The 20,388-nt window shown below is 36.0% G+C and overlaps 1 protein-coding gene across 5 annotated transcripts in view; it reads left to right on the plus strand.

Moving 5' to 3' along the window:
- HEPACAM2 (HEPACAM family member 2) overlaps positions 1-19,203 on the plus strand; it is a 43,889-nt gene extending 24,686 nt beyond the window's left edge. For 2 of the 5 annotated variants that reach the window (XM_023226588.2, XM_023226587.2), the window contains 6 exons: positions 9,912-10,037; positions 10,127-10,151; positions 10,245-10,282; positions 11,612-11,685; positions 15,429-15,538; positions 17,154-18,484. In XM_023226588.2, the coding sequence (XP_023082356.2) occupies positions 9,912-10,037; positions 10,127-10,151; positions 10,245-10,282; positions 11,612-11,685; positions 15,429-15,538; positions 17,154-17,394 (614 nt within the window). In that variant the 3' untranslated portion in view covers positions 17,395-18,484. Of the gene's footprint in view, positions 1-9,911; positions 10,038-10,126; positions 10,152-10,244; positions 10,283-11,611; positions 11,686-15,428; positions 15,543-17,153; positions 18,485-18,519 lie in introns of those variants that run through there. The other 3 variants (XM_023226590.3, XM_023226591.2, XM_023226592.2) reach the window with 3 other exon arrangements.
- The last annotated feature ends 1,185 nt before the right edge of the window (positions 19,204-20,388 follow it).

The following is a 20,388-nucleotide window of genomic DNA, read 5'->3' on the forward strand; positions in this document are numbered from 1 at the left end:
CAGGATCTTTCAGGTAGCACCTGAGAATCTGAATATTCAGGACTCACAAGTGTGACAACCACTTGTTTAGTACATTTTATCTCCAGAGAGTTTTGAATTTATTAAAAAGTGCCTGAAGAGCCATGAAGAATTATAAGACTATTGCAAACCTACAGGTCGATGAAGACATGTATAGTGGATAGGTTCCTCCTAGGGACTCCTTAAGGTACCAGGAGGAAAAATCACTTAGGTATATTGGAATGTATATACTGTCATGGTGGGGTTTTTTTAATCTGAATACAATGCACTGTTAGTTATGATAGCCGCTAACCTTATTTGACTTTTGAGCACTTAACACATTGCTATGCAACTGAGAAACTGAATTTTTAATTTTATTTCATTGTTATTAATTTTAATTTGCATATAAATAGCTACGTGTTTAGTGTTTACCATGTCAGACAATGCAGCTCTAGAATTTTTACCTGAGTTGCTTCATTTGGGCAGTAGATAATAATATATATTTCTTATAGAGCCAAAAAGCATATGTGTTTTAGGGTGTTATAAACTAAGCACCCATTCATTCATTTGTTAGCACCCATTATGGGCCAAATATCAGAGTAGGCACTAAGAATACCATATGAGAAAGGTAATTCCTTCTAACAAGAATTCCTGCTCACAATCTAATATGAGTGGCAAACACATAAACAGCTGAGGTATATCCTTTGCTTTCTGTTTTACTAAATTTTTTATAGGCTTAACCAGCTTTTCACCCCAGTAGCAAACCAAGACATAGTTGTACAGCAAGCCATAATTAAGCATGTAAAATAGTAGCAATCCAGGTGTCATCTTCAGCTTGTTTCTCATGCTCACTGCAAGTGAAAACATGGCTGTAATATATAAAAGTGTACTACAGTAAGGCTTTCCCACGGCCTAAACTTTCTACATTAATATTTAGCCAAGGTATTCTCATAATATCAGAAGCCCCCAATATTTGATTAAGATCTTATTACCAAAGTCTAAAGACAGCTACAGTCTTAACGTCAGATAATTACCTTTTGCAAAATCTAAAAAACCTGTTTGACCTGTACAAAGACCAAGCATTTGTTATTACAGTAAATAAGAAGAGCAGGTGCTTATTTTTCAGAGGGATTCAGAGCTGTCAATATTAGTGACCTCTTTGTGGCTTTTAGAGCTATTTTCTAACCCCCAAATGTCCACAGAGCTTTAACTCAAACAGCAACAAAATGACAAAGAAAATGAATAGTATTGATATGTTTTGTTAAATATTTGTTTTTTCTAAGTTTCAAAGTCAGTGAACCTCTGCAGTATACATTAAGTATACACCAACCTGCAGTTATAAATGACCATCACTTGCAACTATCAATTGAGCCTACTGACCATCCACTCTGATGAATAAACTCTTGAGATCTGTGAAGAATTTGAAATCATTTAAAAGGTCAAAGTACCTGCTTTTGAGATGTTTCCAGAACCGAACTGGTGTTTGGTATAGCCAGTGAAGTTGTAAGAAATAGATTAACCTCTTACTTCTTAATAAGGCAAAACATGTGGCTGACCAAAAAGTTTTAGCAATAGAATGTGGAAGCCAAAGGAAAAAGGAGTCAGAGATGACTCCAAGATCACAGATGTGGAAAGAAAATAACAAAGTCAGGAAATAATCAAGTTTTATTAGGGATTTTCAGTGGGGAGAGGAAGGCTAGAGAGAACAATTAGTTCTGTGTTTTTCTGCCTTTCTAAGACTGCAGCAGTGACTTTTACCTCTTTGGACTGTGATTCACATCTGATTTGAGATATTAATTGACCTTTTTATATCTTCATGGAAATATCCTAAAGAAAACAGAGACAATAGGCAAGTTCACATTGCTAGTGATAAAATAATATCCTAATTCAAAGACTATTTATTTATTTATTTATTTATTTATTTTGAGATGGAGTTTCACTCTGGTTGCTCAGGTCAAAGTGCAGTGGCATGATCTCGGCTCACTGCAGCCTCTGCCTCCTGGGTTCCGGTGATCCTCTTGCCTCAGTCCCCCAAGTAGCTGGGATTAAAGGCATGTGCCACCACACCTGGCTAATTTTTGTATTTTTAGAAAAGACGGGGTTTCACCATGTTGGCCAGGCTGGTCTCAAACTCCTGACCTCAGGTGATCCACCCACCCTGGCCTCCCAAAGTGCAGGGATTACACACCTGAGCCACTGTACCCGGCCCAAAGCCCTTGTTTTTAACCACTATAAAAACTGTCTCCTTTGGTATAACTGAGAATGTTGATGAAACCATATGGTCTTCCTAAAAGATAGGTATAGGGTCACACATAGAGTATAGTGTGTACTTTCTCATCACCTATCTTATTTAATGCTATGTATGTAGAGATACTCTGGTTTGTCTACAATGTGTATAATTTCATATTAATGCAAAGTTAGGAAATACATGTAACTGAAAATAATGTCTATGATATGTTTCAAGAAAAGAATAATTATTAAAATAATTAGCTTTGTGTTTTGAAAAACAATATTTTATTACCTTAATTAAGGACTTCCTTGAATGCAGATGTCCCTACTTTAAAGTTTTAACTGAGCTTAAATTGCTATTTTGACATGCAATGTATAGACAGACAGATAGATAGATAGATAGATAGATAGATAGATAGATAGATAGATAGATTGATAGATGACAGATAGATGATAGAGAATGTTTATGGAAATGCAATCATCTGATCAGAATTCAAATGTTCACATTTAATGAAGGCATTCAATTGTATAAATAGAATTCCCTAAGGCCATGTAGGCATAGTTTGAGATTTAGCCATAATGGAAATGTTTTCAATTTGTATGTGATCCTGAGAAAGCTACCATTTTTTACATTTATTTATATTCCCCATCTTTTCTTTTTTTTATGATGTATCTTAACTTATTTAATAAGTATTTATTCATACTCATTCCCAATGTTTTGCTCTCATAAACAATGGTACAATAAACATTCATGTACATATATTTTTGTTTTCTTCCATGAGTGTTTTCATGAGATAAAAGTGGAATTCTGGGTGTAAGGATATGAAACAGTTTTGGAACAATGAAATTTTCTATTGGTATTACTTAATTGCCCTCCAAAAGATAGCACTAATACCCTCCCCAAAAGATTGGCTGCTTATTTTCCTACATCCTCTTTAGCGCTAAAAGCTATTAGTGTTTCAATGTTCTGTTTGGTCTGGAATGAAAAAAAATTTTACTTGTTTTAATTTGCCTTTGTTTAATTGCTAATGTGACTGAGGATTCTTTTTTTTTTTTTTTTTATTGTTATACTTTAAGTTCTAGGGTACATGTGCATAACGTGCAGGTTTGTTACATATGTATACTTGTGCCATGTTGGTGTTTCTTAAAGAAGAGAACAGGAAAAAGACTCAAGGCAGGAAAATGAATTTACTGATTTTTTCTGTCTGGAAATTTCTCAAATCAAGGCCTCTAGGAAATGTATTTTACTTTGGGCCTTTGGAAATGACAATTAAGATGGAACTACAAATCTGACATTCAGACCCTGAGACCTAAGGTGATGTCTCCATGAGCACCCAGCATTGAACAACTTTGTCTGTCAGGTGGGCTTATGATGGAGTGTGGAAATGGCACACTCCTCAACGTGGCACCTTCATCTCCAGAGGGACATAGTCAGCTACCATAATCAGTGAATTGGATGAGAGAGATCTCAAGACTTCATTTTGATCTAGAAATAGATACACAGACTGGTAGCATATGGCTGTCCTGCACTGAGTGCAGTCTCAAACAGCAGGGTTGCGATACCATGGATACCACACCTCTTGCCCATATTTGCACTTAACATGTTATTCCATTTTATTTGTTTGCCTAAGGAGGAGGCAAATAGCATTTGCACTATGGCTTTGGCACATGAGTCCATCATGTTTAAATAATGGGGAGAATGGCATGCTATGTGCTAAAGAATAGTATAAACTCTCTGAAAGGAGAAAGAAGGAAGCTCCTGCAAGTGTCTAGAACTGCAGAAGCGATCCCTATACATTCTCTATGGCAATAGGCTCAGAATTTCCTGCTGTCTTATTTTCAAGTTCAGGTTCTGGAAGTTCATCTTTGCAAAAACACTTGCCTATGGCTGAGACCACACAACTGTGCCCTTTGATTTGATCCTTGACATATTTGGCACTTTTTGTGTGCGTGAAAGGGAACAAATTTCAAATGCTGGACCTAGTAAATCTTGTGTGTTCCCGGATAGAGGAGCAGTGTTGAGAGCAGAGAGCCAGGATGCCCTAGAGAAGAGTCCTAACAGGAAAGAGCATTTCTTCCGAGAAAAGGATTGTCCCTATTCCTCATTCTCCATGGGGAAGACACTTGGCCTTTGCCCCAGCCGTGGTTTTGGGCTGACAGGCACTGGTCATTACAGGAAAGCTCTCTGATGTAAGGCAAACACAGGCCAAGGCAAGAGGCAAGAGGGCAATAAGGAAGGAGCCTAAAGAAATAAGGAAGTAATGGAGGAGGGGAAGAGTGGGATCCTCTGTAGGAGAGAATGTGTGCAAATTAAGTCATTTTACTAAATACATATCAAAAGGGACAAAAAGTTAAAAACGAAGGAGAAGGGAACATATGTATCTTATCTAGTCTAAGACATGCGATCATTGTATATTAAGCCTTCTGCCCAACTGCAGAATCACAGAAGTGTCTGGCAGAGAGCGGATGCCAGCCAGAGTGAAGCTTCACTATTAAACTGAGAACTGCTTGGAAATAGTAATTATTAGGATATGTTCAAGTTTAAGAGGGAAAAAACAGCCGAGACTACTCAAGTGGTTTTGTGCAGTTTTGCTCATGGTAAAGCACGTTGCAAAAATTTGGATAGAATAAATTAGCATTGAATTCTTTTTTGAGGAGTCTTCAGGGCTTATAGAATTTTGGTGATGGCAGTCTGGCTATTAAGAAGTGAAAGATTTGAAGCACATGAAGTCTGATGTCAGAAAAAGTTAGAGGAAAAACTGATATATAAGAGCCTACCTACTAATTGGAAAAAACAATCTTTGACCACAGATTAACAGAAAAAGTTGAACTTGAAGTCAGAAAAAAACCTGTCTACTCTCAATTCTAGGACTTACTGACTATGGCAAATATTTTAGCTTCTCTGAGACTCTTTCTTTATCTATAACTGTAAATGGTGTTATGAATTTTCTTTTGTAAATGGAAAACAAATGTACATTTGATTTTATGTATATATAATATTTAATATATATTTAATTGTGCATTATCTGAAAATTCCCTTAGCTAGTTTTGATTTTATTGTCAGATCTAAAATGATGAAATGGAGAATTCACTTGCTAAAAGTGGTGCCCAAATCATATGATATATGTTAAATCTTGTCACTCTATTATTTGGTATTTTTAATCAATTCTTTCTTTTTTATTATTTCTTATCAATTTTTCTGGGGTTTTTTTGCTTTTTTATCACTGTCACTGTCTCAGAAAGCATTCTATTTGCCTTTATCTTATTGACAACCACAGTGAAGTATGGGTCCTTCTAAATTTATATCTTAGAAATGAAATTGACTAAATTTTGTTGGGCTTCCAAAAGTACACCTCTAGGATGGTAGAGAATCTGGAATTCTATTATGTAAAGAACAACAAAATGATCTGGGGATGTTGAATCTGAAGAAGAGGATTCTCAGGGGGAGATGTGAGAGTTTCATCAAACAATTAAGATGGCCTCATATACAGAGAGGATTTGATTTATTTGTTGTTGCTTCAATTAGTAGAACTGAGTAGATTTGGGCTCCATTTGGGGGAAGGATTTCTATTTCTTCCATAACGATTAGGCAAGAGTGGTGGAAAGAGCATGGAATTATTGTTAGACCTTGCTAAATTCAAATTTGAGTACTGGAGTCTTAGATTTCCCAACTGTAATGTGAAACTAATTATTGTATCGTAGAAGCAGTAAGTGGTAAAACTATTAATTTTGATTAGAATTTTTAATGCCTAAAGTCTAAAAGACAAATAAAAATGTATAACTAACAAGGAAATAGAGAAGAAAAGATAAATAAATTCTGATTAATTTAAATTAGGACAAGAAAGGAGAGAGAAAAGAAAAAGGTAGGAAATATAGAAAAAAATAATAAGATTGTAGATCTACACTGAAATATATTGCTAATCATACTAGGTCTTAGTGCGCTAAATATTCTAGCTAATAATATTTAGCTATTCTAACTAAAAAACATGTCAAACTGGATACACACCTTATGTATGAAGATACTGAAAGGTTGAAATTAAGTAAATGAACAGATAAATCATACAAAAAAGAAAGCCAGCGTAGCTATATAGCAGGTCTTCTAATAATGTTATTTCATTTCAACATCATTTCCTTATAATATTGATGAGAAAAACTATCAATTCCCACTGGGGCCACTGTGTGTGTGCAGTTTGCACATTCTTCCCATACCTACACGGGTTTTCTCCAGGTATTCCAGCTTCCTCCCACATCCCAAAGATGTGCACATTCAATGAACTGTCATACCTACATGGTCACTGTCTGAGTTAGTGTGGGTATGTGTGTGAGTGTACCCTGAAATGGGATGGTACCCTGTCTGGGGCTGGTTCCAGCCTTGTGCCCTGGGTTTCCGGGATAGGCTTCTAGCCACCTGCAAGCCTGAACTAGAATAAGCAGGTTGGAGAATGCATGAATGAATATGAATGATTGTCAAATAAAAATTTATAAAGTCTAGGATAATTATATAAATGCATGACAATAAAAGATGTGATATGAAAGTACTCCACAAGACTACCAGATTTGTGATGTTAGTTTTTGAACTGCATGATGCTAGGAGGTGCTTTTTACAATTTTCACTTTGTAAACATTTATTCCTTGATTTAACCCATTACCACTACCACTGCCATCATTCACGGATTCACCAAAAATGGAGTACATAATGATCTTACTTGTTTTTATTAATCTTTATTAAATGTATGTGTAGCTCACATTTATTTCAGTGTTTGATATTAGAAATGTTTGGGATCTTTATGTAGACCTCTGATATTTTTCTGACCAGAAATATGTTGTAGAGACTTAGCTCTTGTTTATATCAATTAGCCAATGGTAAAATTGGTTTCATTATATGTTGTTTTGCTCAGTCACAGTTTCCAAGAATCAGCTGATGTTAAGTGAGGACTTATTGTACTGGTATAAGATAAAGTATATAAAAATTAGATGAATTAGATAAATTCTTTAAGACAAGAAGCATTAGGAAGTATACCTAATAAATAGCAAAAATGGACCAAAAAAATCACAAAGTGGGAGATTTTAACATATTTATTTCAGTAACTAATGAAACAGACAAACACTCAGTAGGAATAGAGAAAACCTGCCTCACCTAGTTGAAATAATATAAATACTACATGCAACAACTGCAGAATACACCCTCTTCATATGACTATTTGTATAGTCATTTAAAAGAATCAACAAACTTCAAAAGATTGCCCTCTAACAAGAATGAAATTAAGCTAAAAATTGATAATAGAAACAACACTAGAAAATTCTCAATAAAACTTAAGAAAATTAAGCAACAGACTTCTAAATAACCCATAGGTCAAATAAGAAATTGCAGTGAAAATTAAAAAACATTTTGGACTTAATGATAATGAAATTACTATGTTTTAAAACTCAGAAAAATGTTGCTCTATAATTACATTGCCTACACTTCAGGAAATGAGGGGAAAATAATGGAAATTAAAGTGAAAAGTGTATTGTGTGTGTTTATATGTTGTGTTAAAATAACGTATATATGGGCAATTTTTTGAAGACTTTGTTACTAGCATGCCACGGATATAGGGTCCTATTTACATAACTTTATGTAAACTTCTCTGGCTCCTCCAAGTCATAGAGTATCAGAGCAAGAAGAGAACTTAAATGCCAGTCACTCTTGCCTCCTCATTATACTAATGTGAAAATCAAAACCCTGAGAGTCAAGGGGCTCACCCAAAGTTATACAGCTCTTTAGAGAGATCAATCCCACAAGAGAATAATATCTGAGAAAAAACTAAGATCTCACAAAGAGACTACCCAAGTGCAAAGTGGTTCCAATCTAAAGGTCAACCTAACAGTGGGAGAATATAAATTATTCTACAACTTAATATGAGGCAAAAGTAACCTAATAAGCTTCATGATGTCCTAGTCTCTATCTAGGATCAATAAATTGTTATTCTAGTTCATTTGAAGCTGCCTTTCATTTATTTCTTCTGCTAAGGTTTGAAAGAGTTTAATTTAAAATCTGTTTAAAGGCAATAAGTAGGACACAGCTATTATAATCCCATAGAAGAACATTTTAAGAATGCAATTCTCTGAATGCATGTCAGAAATTTATAAACTCCCCATCAGAAATTGTGAAGATTTTTGATAATGAAAAACAACCTTGTCAAACTCTTTAGGACTTAAGGGGAATATGGGAATGGTGTTGTATGGGGAAATTAGAAGAGATAACCGATTTCCATGATGTGTTTACTAGATTTTTGCACATATGATCTACACTACATTATTAAAAGATTCCTGTAAAATTAAGAAATGAAAGTATTCTAGGTGGAAAAGCCAAGAAAATTAATGTAGGTTTATACTGAGAGAAAGAAAAGATTAAGGCTTTCCCCCTTATTTTGGCTGTTGGAGATCTCAGCAGAGATTTTATGGTGAAAGATGACACAGTGCAGGCTGGATATTTATTGCAGAGCTGTGTAGCCACCATGGTCTTCACCACACCCAGATTTTCCAGGCTGTTCTCCACTGCTGAACAGAAATGGCATCACATGACTTTCACTCCCATATTAATCTAGACAGAGACAGGCAACTGCCATGATTTATTTCCACACCCATATCTGATTCACATGCTAATATGGAAGACATCTGTTACTTTCATTTGTTGGAGGTTAAAACTACTTCTTATTATATAGATTATATATATATAGATAGATTAACTAAACATATTATAGCCTGAAGCTGGTGTTAACATAGCCACAGTTAATAAGTTGTGTTTAAATTATATTAAAGGGAGGCATCATTTAGTGTTAAGAGTCTGAGGTAACTTCTGGACTCTACCACTTATAACCCAATTGACTTTGGGCAAGACTCAGCTTCCTCATCTATTGGAAGGGATGATAAAATAATCTCTCCTTTATAGGATTGTTGTAAAGATTCAGTGAGTTAATATGTATCATCCACCCTTAGAACAGAGCCTGACATATTGTAAGCACCCAGCAGATGCTATTAGCACCATATTTTATATAGTGATATTAATAAAGGGAATGACTTATGAAACAAAGTGAATTCTAGTCAAAAGGTGGGACTTTAAATATTTTTTAAAAACCACACATACATCCTATTTTAAGAATTGATGTTTCTTTTTTTCTTTTTAATTTTTTTCATCATTTATGGTAAGAGACATTTCTTTATTGGCCAAAAATTACTGAAGTGTGTTTGAAATGAACACCTCCCCTCTCGCACCTTTATTCACATGCCATCTCCCTAGAAAATTCACATACTTGAATTATGCTAAAAAAGCAAAATGGAAGGAAAATGAGAGAACAACTTAGCATTTAGGGATGTAGAGATGATGAGATGAAACAGATCTAAGTTAAGGTGGCAAACATAATTGAGAAGTACGACATGAGATATTTGCTACATCTAATACAACACAATCAGTTTTAACTTGGGCAGTGCACCACATTTCCAATCACAGGTATCCCTAAGGAGTTTAGTGTGTGTTGTAAAATAAGTGCATTCCTTCCATTTGATCTCTCTCTCTGTGTGTGTCTCTTAATATACATGTTTATATGGTTTTTTTCAATAGTGTCTCATTTAAAATAAGGCATTTAAAAAGTCAAGTTATATACTGTAGCAATTTATTGCTAAAAATATATTTATCCTTTTTTTAGGACTGGGGAAGCTTGCACAAAAAGGAAAATCATTGTCACCTTTAGCAAGTATAACTGGAATATCACTATTTTTGATTATATCCATGTGTCTTCTCTTCCTATGGAAAAAATATCAACCCTACAAAGGTAGGTTAAAATTACAAAAAAAAAAAAAATTGAAGCTGTATATGTGTACTAAAAATAACCTTACCATTTTTCTTCTCTCTTGATTTTAGTTATAAAACAGAAACTAGAAGGCAGGTAATGCATCTGTTTCTATGAAAATAGTTCTTTCCTTAGATGCTTTTTCCTCAATTATTATCCCTGACAAAAATATCTCTTTTGTCTTTTCAGGCCAGAAACAGAATACAGGAAAGCTCAAACATTTTCAGGTAATGGCCAGGCTGAAAAGGGCTATTATCAGTTTTAATGTATGTTAATTAGTTGTGTTAATATTATATATTATTGATGTAATATAATTAATATGAGCTAAAATTAACATAACAGTCTCTTACCTTTGAGTTAGTGCCTTCACTTTACAAAGTGCTGTCTTCTGTTTTGGTTTTATATAAGTCACACAAGTCTGTATTATCAGCCTGGAAGGCACTCTTAACTCCATTTTACAGTCAAGGGAACTACTCATCAAAGGGATTAAGTCACTTGCCCACAGTCAGTAGGATCAGTGAAATTAGTTCTAATTCATTGATTCTATTATCCTTATTTTGAAAATGCCAAAGCGTTCTATCACTCTGTTCATTCCTAAGGTAGGTTTCATGCTGGTAGCTCCATCCCAAAGAGAAGAGGAAAAGGTTTGGCAGGGGCCAGGGTTGCTTCTTTGTCCCCATTGTAACCCTCATTACCATCAATATTGACTGTACTGAGTTATTATAAGTTAACAATGGAGTTTTTGCTCAGGCCACAGAGTCACAGGGAGCCAAGTTGCAGTTTTATATGTGCCACTTTCCCCTCATGTCACCTTAGGAAAATTATTTTTCTTGACCACAACTTCCTCTTCTAAATAATAGAGATTAAAAACTTCCCCCTTAAGGTTGCTATGAGAATTAAATAAAATGAGGTGGAGTGCCTGATATGCTGCCTGGATGTGTAATAAATGTGGGCCTTCTTCCTCTTTTCTAGCCCTTCCTGACTTATAAATTACAGAATGTCAGAGCTGGCAAGGGCCCCAGAGGCTATCTCGTTCCTCCTAACCACCTCTACCCCCATCATTCTGTAGACGATAGTTTATGTGGATTGATATTGTAATGTATTTTACCTTTTATGTATGGGAAGCTTCAGTTAGTTATTTGCTCTGTTTAGTTCTGATGGTCTCTGTTAGATCTAACAGGGTGCAGTAGATACCATGGGTGGATCAAGAGCTGCTGTGACCTTCAGGCTAAAGCCCTGGTGACCATGAGTCTCTGGTAACTGAGAGTTACAAAGGCCAAGCTTGCCCACCTGTGTGTATTTAAAGATACAATAGGCTATTCTCACATCTGGCCTTAAGAATAATTGTTCCAATTCAGTTTCGATTCTCAGCTTCAGAAAGAGTGATTTCCAACACTGCTTAATGGCAATACGACTGTAGGGATTAGGAAATGTTAAATTCATTTTGTACCTATACCGTTTAAAGCAGACAATAAAGATAAGTTTTACAAAGTTTTAAAAAAACAACAGCAAATCAAGGCATTTGGTTTGTAAGTAGTATTTGTTTTACATTTCAGGCCATGAAGATGCTCTGGATGACTTCGGAATATATGAATTTGTTGCTTTTCCAGATACTTCTGGTGTTTCCAGGGTTGGTTTTCCTAGTGGCTGATTAACCAAGAAGTAGAATTCTGCTTCACCAGAGGTGTAAGCAGCATTTGTTTAAGCACTGGGCAGTGTGATCAAATGGCTGCGTTACCCATTACTGCATTAAGCAGTGTTGACTTACTCCATGATGAATGGCATTGCCAGATTTGGGGAGCTAAAGCATCTTACTTCACCTTTATAAGTAAAGCTAACACAAATAAGGAAGTTATGCTAATTCATAAATAGTCTTTACCTGGTAATCTCAGTGAAGAGAGAACTAACTAGGTTGAAAGTCAGGAGAACTGAATAAATAGGCTGGGCACGGTGGCTCACATCTGCAATGCTAGGGCTTTGGGAGGCCGAGATGGAAGAATCGCTTGAGCCCAGGAGTTTGACATCAGCCTGGGCAGAGACCCCATCCCAACAAATATTTTAAAATTAGCCAAGCATGGTTGTGCATGCCTCTGGTCCCAGCTTCTCGGGAGACCAAAGCAGGAGGATCACTGAGCCCAGGAGTTCAAGGCTACAGTGAGCTGTGATAACACTACCGCACTCCAGCCTGGGCAACAGAGTGAGACCCTGTCTCAAATAAATAAATACTGAATAAACAGAGGATCAGGAGACCCTGATTTAAGTCATTCTGCATCACTTGGGTGAGTGCAACCCATCACTTTACTGAACTCTCTCTGTTCCTCAGTTTTCCCTTTATTGCCCCCTCATATCTTTTGACAACTTTGAAAGACAATTGATCACACATAACTCATGCTTCAAAAGGAAGTTACCATATAGGCCCAAAGTATGCAAGTATACATCTTTATTATTGCCCTAAAGGTGCATGATGGCAAGGGAGCTTTCTTATAGTTGAAGTCATTTCAGTCCGGGAAAAAAAAAAAAAAAAAAAGTTTTTTAAAGCAATCAGTTTTGCTTAAGACATGCAGAATGTTTCTCTGAGCAAATCAGACTATTAACACTTTTACAGATTTGTATAGAACCAAGTTTTCCTCTGCTTCCTTATTCTGCTATGAGAGTCCATTTAAGGAAGGGCACCATAAAAACAGATTACTTGCTTCCAGTCATTCTCATTTCCATTTGTTAAAAGGACTATTTGCCAGTAGGGAATGGTGACTTCTCTTGTTCAGAGGATTCTGTCAATGTATAAGGTTCATCCAGTAAGCCTCCTGACCACAGACTTTATTTGAGAAATGTCATGTGAGTAATGGAGAGGGACTGATTGGATTTCATCCTCCCTAAGGGTGAGTCAGTAACAGTCACAGATGAAGGGAAGAACTGCCCTGCAAAGGCTTTGCAATACCCTATTCAATCTCAGGCAGGATTGGCTCACCTTCACTTCCACAACCGAAAGACAAAAACAAATATTTGATGGATCAGTTATTTCAAACAGCTTCTCACGATGGCAGAAAGCACCACTCTGAGGTGTGGCTTCGAATTGGAGAGCAGGAAACTGAACAGCTAAAGTTTATAATTGAATTTTTGAATAAGGAGTTTCAGTTTTTTTTATGTAAAATAATACACACTTTTTATTCCTAGGAATTCACTGGAAAGGAGTGAGATTTATATAAGAAATTTTAAATCTTACCATGTGATTAATCACTACTCCATTTTGGAGTTTTACTGGGAGAACCTCAATTGGCTCAAAATATTACAGCCCTGAAGAACTTGAGGCAGAGAAATAGGGGCTTTAATTACATAGTGGAAGCCCGGCTTATTTCTGTCGGAAACAGAATAACTTGATTTGAAGCCATGCCCATCTTCAAAGCTGAAAGCTCCTGAGGAATCTGCTGAGGTTCTTAATTGGCCATCACAGGTGCTTTGGGGAAGAAGTGAGAAATCAAGACCAACAACCAAAGGATGAGGATGAGGATGGGGACATGAGGAGGAGACTGTGCATGAGAAGCCAGAATGGCAGCTGTGTGGGAAGATTAGCAGCCAAATGTAATGGCCTTTAGAGGAAAAGGAAAGTGATAATAGAACCAAGATCTCAAAACTGAAGTTGAGAAGCGAAATAAATTATTAACTTCTTGAGTTTTTTAAAATCAAAATAAGCTAGGTGCCACGGTGTGCACCTGTAGTCCCGGCTGTTCAGGAAGCTGAGATAGGAGGATCAGTTGAACCCAGGAGTTCAAGACCAACCTGAGTAACATAGCAAGACCCTGACTCAAAAAAAGATAATCAAAATAATCTCTTGGCATATTGTGTGGTATGTACACAAATGGATTACTTCTGTCTCTACCCATTGTACATTTCACTGTCCATTTAGCACCTCTTTCAGGAGTTAGACAGAAAACAACTGCATTAAGTGAGCAAGTTTATTATTTAACAGTTCTAATATTAGGTTAGGTGAGTAAGTTGGTGATCATCAATAGATTGCTTTTACCATAGCCCCTGAATACCTTCATACAAAAAATATCAAGAGCTGATCTCAAGGATAGGTTGTAAACCAAACTTTCCTTGACACAAAAATGACAGGACAAATCACATATACTAAGGCTTCATGTGAGAGCTATAGCAAGTGGAATGGAAATTAGTGGTTTCTAGAAAAACAAAAAGCTAAGATGTTCTGCTAAAACCTAGCAGGTCAAATTAACATGAGATAGTGAACTCTTCAGAGTTATCAAGACCAAAGAGCCCTCGAGGTGGAGCTGTATAAATATGAAAGACTGAAAGTGGACAGAAGTAGGATTAAAATAGGAAGCATTTGGGATGGGGAGGAAAATTAGACTTTGGCTAAATAATTGGGAGGGAGTGTTTACAGGAAGAAGGAAGTTATGAAATATAAGGAATGGGAATTAATAAAACACAAATACCACTTTCAATAAAAATATCTGTTGGTTTTTACCAGCCATAAATACACTATTCTTTCCACATTCACCCAAGCATTTAGTTTTTACAGTCCATTACTACATTTAAACCAAAATATTTTCCTTTGAGTGTTCCACATTCCTTGGTACTGTGTTTACTTATTTGCAATAGGATGAGGGATTTGGGCTGTATATTGTTCTTGCTTTTAAGCCACCCTTGTGCACATAATTGGCAAATAGTGTCAAAAGGGTAACTGAGGTATAGAAAAGATAATAATATGTGCTATCTAAGATGTCCTAGGGCCGGGCGCGGTGGCTCAAGCCTGTAATCCCAGCACTTTGGGAGGCCGAGACGGGCGGATCATGAGGTCAGGAGATCGAGACCATCCTGGCTAACACGGTGAAACCCCGTCTCTACTAAAAATACAAAAACCTAGCCGGGCGAGGTGGTGGGCGCCTGTAGTCCCAGCTACTCCGGAGGCTGAGGCAGGAGAATGGCGTGAACCCGGGAGGCGGAGCTTGCAGTGAGCTGAGATCCGGCCACTGCACTCCAGCCCAGGAGACACAGCAAGACTCCGTCTCAAAAAAAAAAAAAAAAAGATGTCCTGACATCTTCTCTTTTGCTATTTTTTTCTTTCTATAATATTTCCTTTCCAGCACTGCCACCTTTCTTCTTAAATGAAGAAAAAAGCCATAGCTTTGTCAAGCTATCCTTCTTCTGACCTTATAGCTATGCTGCTGCACAAACAAACTGCTGTAGGGTAAGTGCAGTAAAGTGTAGCAAGGAGGATGTCAGCCTTCTAGGGAAGATAAATAGTTCTAATTCTCTAATCATCACTACTGCCAGTTGTTTTCAACTATGCAGCATAGTGGAAAAACTATTTACTAGTATTGAGATATTCTATTTATAATGTGCCACATTTTCTAGATCCCAAGCAGATCTGTTCCAGTCTCTGATGGTGTATCGGGACAAGATTTGCACAGTACAATATATGAAGTTATTCAGCACATCCCTGCCCAGCAGCAAGACCAGCCAGAGTAAGTATGAATCTGCATTTGATGGTGCTATGGAGAGGCTAAGCATTTAGCTTTTGCTTTCCCCAGAATTGATTAAAAGGCACAGAAGAAAAATACCAAAACAAGAAATTACAGCTTCTGTACATTTGAGCACACTTCCCCACCTGAACATAATTTTGAGAAACAAAACAGGCAAGCACACAAATATCTTCTAGGGTCATGCACTTGGGCCAGTGGACTAGATACAAAACTCTAGAATCAACTTTCTCTTGTGTACATTTCTTTCTCACAATATTTCCCCAAGGAATCCACATCTGGGTATGAAAGAAATGTTCATGCCAATTCTGTAGCCATTTTAATGATTACTTAATGATTTTCCAGTGGCTATGGTAGTTTTAGAGCCATGATGATTTGTCACTAAAAATAGGACCAGTAAAATAAAAGCTTACAGAGGATCCACAGCACAGTGAGCACCAATGCCCATCCTCCTATTCGAAGTAGCCTATTCCCAAGTGAGTGGAACCCCCTTGAGGACTGGCCTCTCACCCATAGAGGACAAAACCTGTGCTGAGGACAAAGCTAGGAGCCTATTTATCCAGTTAAGCTCAAGGTTGTCACTAAGAAGTCTCCCTTTCCTCCCTGCCATGGAGAAATAAAGCCTACAATCTTTTGAAATAATAAGACGAACTTCTCTTTTTTGTGGGCTGTAGCGGCCTGCAGGCATAACTGCCACAGATCATCTTCCATCATTTCTTTGTCATTTATTGACTTTGAAAAGAACATCAATAACCACATACAGAAACTTCCCCTCTGGCAAAAGAAACAGTTCCAGCAAAGTATTTCATGCACACTTCTGGGTAAATACCAAAAATAACAGCTAGGAGTGAACAAATCCATGGGAAATTATCTTATGGGGAGGAAACCTAGTCCTGGGGGAACTGTGCATCATTTAAGGTCTAAATAAGTGACAACATACTTCAGAGAACCTCATCAGAGAAAATTTACCTAGAGTCACATGAATAAGGAACAGACTCTGATGGAGCTAGAAATTTCTAGTTTGAAAAAAAATGTTGTAAAGCGTTGCATTATCAATCTAGTAGAACACAAGAGTAGGATATTATTACATGATATTTTAAGAATAAAAACACTCTAAAATGATACCTAATTCTCTTTACCAGCTATAATAGAAAACTAGGGGAAGTTTGTTTGCTGTTAAATATAAGGCATTGAAATAATTTTGAGATTATGTCTCCTTTCTAAGATTTAATTTAATTAAAATTTGTATCCTATTTAAATTCATTTGTTTTTCTATATATCCTTTCTTCTAACTATCAATTTTTCACATTAGAATGTAGACAAACCAAATGACAACTTGGGGTTTATCTTTTAAGGTTCTCAAGAACGAAATAAATTTGAAGTCAAAATTGTGAATATGGCAGCTACAATTTCAGAACACAAAATAAAGTGATTGGGTTGTTTTCCATGTCAAAAAACTGATTCTCAAAAAAAGAACACCCTTTGAAACTAGATGACTTTTAGACACTAGCAAAATCTTTTGACTTTCTTAAGAACATAAAAGTTTATTTCATAAATAAGATTTGAGAATTGAAAACAAAGCAGAAATGTTCTTTTTCAGGCATTCAAAACTGCTATTCAAAAGGTATTCAAAACTGCTATTAGGACATGCTCCTCCAAAAGGCAGTCACCCTCAAGACCCCAGTTCATGCTACCAGCCCAATCTGAGTGACATCTCCACCTCCCACAGACTCTCTCGTCTCACCTTCTTCTTGTCTTTTCAATCTTTTTTCGTGTTTGTTTATCTGCGTACGTCTTTGTCTTCCAGTGGCTCTCTCCTCCTTTACCTCTTCATCCTTTGAATCCCTCCTTTTCTGAGTCTACCCTTCTCTTTTCTTCTCTTTTTCCATAACTATCTCCCTTATCCATAATATCCTTCTTAAAATTTTCCTCCTCTGTCTTCTAACTTTATCTAAATGGGGAGCCAATATTTTTTAAAGTGTTATTTTATTCGAATTCAGATTTATGTTACTTACTCTAATTTTTTTAATAAATAAACGAAATGCTTCGTTTTTCCTTATCAGAAACTAGTTTGTACTTATTTTACTTATAATCAATTCACAAACATTTCCAGGACATTTACTATGTGCTAGAGCAAGACATTAAATAAGACTCAATTTTTTAAAGACTTCATAGTTTAGTGGGCTGCTGTTTAATTATTTTAACTAAAGATGAGTGATTCTTAGTAAAATAAATAATTCTCAGTAGCATAAATGCCACCTATAGATGCAGAGAGCATTTTTCTTTCCTGATTACCTATGGTTTTATTCTCCTCTAGGTCCAATTAAATTCAAAGATCAACTTCATGAGTAATGCATTATTATAGGTGGTTGGTGAAACTCTTCCATCTCTTATTCCCAATGTGAATGTGCCAGCTCTGGGGAAAGAATCTTAACTTCACTGCTTTCTTTTATTTGGCAGTCACTTCTGAGCAGGAAAGACAGCCAAACAATTTTATTCTTTGGCTCTTAGACTGTCCTAACAGTATTATTTTCTTTACTTCATGTGTCTATTACCTAATTGGACTGCTGTTTAACAAACTGGTAAACTGGTTTGTGTTCATATTCTAGTACTCAGCCCAATTATTTATTTATTGAACTTATGACTGGATGTATTTCAATATTGTCTATTGACCTCATTAAATGCTCTTGGTAGGGTTTATGTTGAACCCAAGACTGATGTTAGTATATTGAAAACAGGACATTCAAGTTAAGTAAACCTTTAGTTTCAAAAGTAAATTACCTACAAAATTTAATAATTGCTTACTCTTATATTTATTTGTTGATAAATGTAAGTTTCTTGAGCTAGCTCAAAATATTGATCTAATTTGTAGCCCTGGAAAGGAATAAAAGAATTTAAGGTTCTTTTACCTGCAGACCTGAAAAATCTATAGAACTGTTTACATATTTTGTATATGTCTTCACTAGGTGAACTCTCATGGGCTAAACAGCACATTAGAGTGAAATTCTGAAGAAATATTTTAAGGAAAAACAGTGGAAAAGTATATTAATCTGGAATCAGTGAAGAAACCAAGACCAACACATCTTACTCATTACTCCTTTACATGCAGAATAGAGGCATTTATGCAAATTGAACTGCAGGTTTTTCAGCATATACACAATGTCTTGTGCAACAGAAAAACATGTTGGGGAAGCATTCCTCAGCGGGCAGTCTTTCTCATCGCATGAGGAGAATGAAAATGACAGGGGTTTCCTCTTTCATTTGGTACGAAATATCTCTGCAAAGCTCAATTAGTTCCACTCTATACTTCCACTGTCATCAACAATGAGACTATCCTGTCTCACCTACGAATGTGGAAACTTTACATTGTTAGATTTTTCAGCAGACTTCGTTTTATTAAATTTTTATTAGTGTTAGGAATCCTAAATTTATGTTTCAATTTTACTTCTAAATTTCTATCTTGTTATTTGTACAACAAAGTAATAAGGATGGTTGTCACAAAAACAAAACTATGCTTTCTCTTTTTTTTCAATCACCAGTAGTATTTTTGAGAAGATTTGTAAACACTTAAGGAAATGACTATTAAAGTCTTATTTTTATTTTTTTCAAGGAAAGATGCATTCAAATAAATTACTCTGTTTTTGCTTTTATGTGGTCTTAATTCTTTGTCTTATAGAGTAAAAATATTACACAAAAATCGAATTGTAAACATTGCTTTTTTTAATCCTTACTTCCCAATGTGCAATCAAGTCTAGATCATAGGGAATTATAAAAATAAACATCTTGCTCTCTAATGGCCTATTATTTTAAATAGAAGAAAGGAAGTCTTAAAAATAGAATTTGTTTTATAAAGTTTTAAGCAAGCCACTGTGGGTACATTGCGCCTCCTGCATTTTCATAGAAGCACATGATGAAAAGAAAATTAAGACTTTAGTCCCACGACTCCTTTCTGGTCCTCTCTCTCTACTACCCTTACATATTGTTCTGTTGGAAAAGTCCATCAGTTCTACCACAACTATTTTCTACATTTAGTAAAAAAAAAAAAAAAAAAAAAAACTATATCTGATTAGAAAAGAAATTCATGCCCCTTGTAAAAATATATGTATACTTGGAAATGCAGAAGACTCACCATAAAACAATTAAAATCACTTGTATTCTTACTCCTCTGTTAGCATTTCCCCCAGATTAGTTATGTACATATTCATTCATGCTCCTTCCAATTCCAGAAAAGATTCATGGTAGCTCATATAAATGCATAAAATCACAAGATAAAATATGCCCAAAAAGTAAAGTTGATAAGGAAAACCGGATGAAGGAACAACGAGATGCAAAGCAAAAGCAGTAAGAGATTAAGAACCAATGTGATGAGGTCCCCTTCATCTGTGAGTATTGTTTCACACGACCAAGATCATGTGCCATATACAGGTATATATCTAAAGAGGGGTTCCTAAGCTGAATGCATTTTCTAAGTAGCAGAGCCAAAAAAAAGGTTGCAATCCTATTGCAGGGCCAGAAGAAAGTAAGTCAGCCATCCACCGCAGCTCAATCTGTCTCTCCCTTTCTTTTTCAGTCTTGTGCCCACTCCCCCCCCTTCCTTGGGGGTGTTCTCTTTGCTGATGCATCTCTTATTTGGAGGCCAGACACTAACTACAATGAACTGCAGCTATATCTCTGTCTTCCCCTTCCTAAACCCAATTCTGAAACACTTTAATCCACAGACAATCTTCAACAGCCCTTTCTGAAAAGATAATAATACATTCACATGATTCACAAATCAAAACTCTATTTAAGAAAAAAAAAAAAACACCGTGCACTGAGGTAATTGTGTTTGTTAG

The sequence above is a fragment of the Piliocolobus tephrosceles genome, chromosome 8 (genome assembly GCF_002776525.5).
Source record: "Piliocolobus tephrosceles isolate RC106 chromosome 8, ASM277652v3, whole genome shotgun sequence".
Lineage (NCBI taxonomy): Eukaryota > Metazoa > Chordata > Mammalia > Primates > Cercopithecidae > Piliocolobus > Piliocolobus tephrosceles.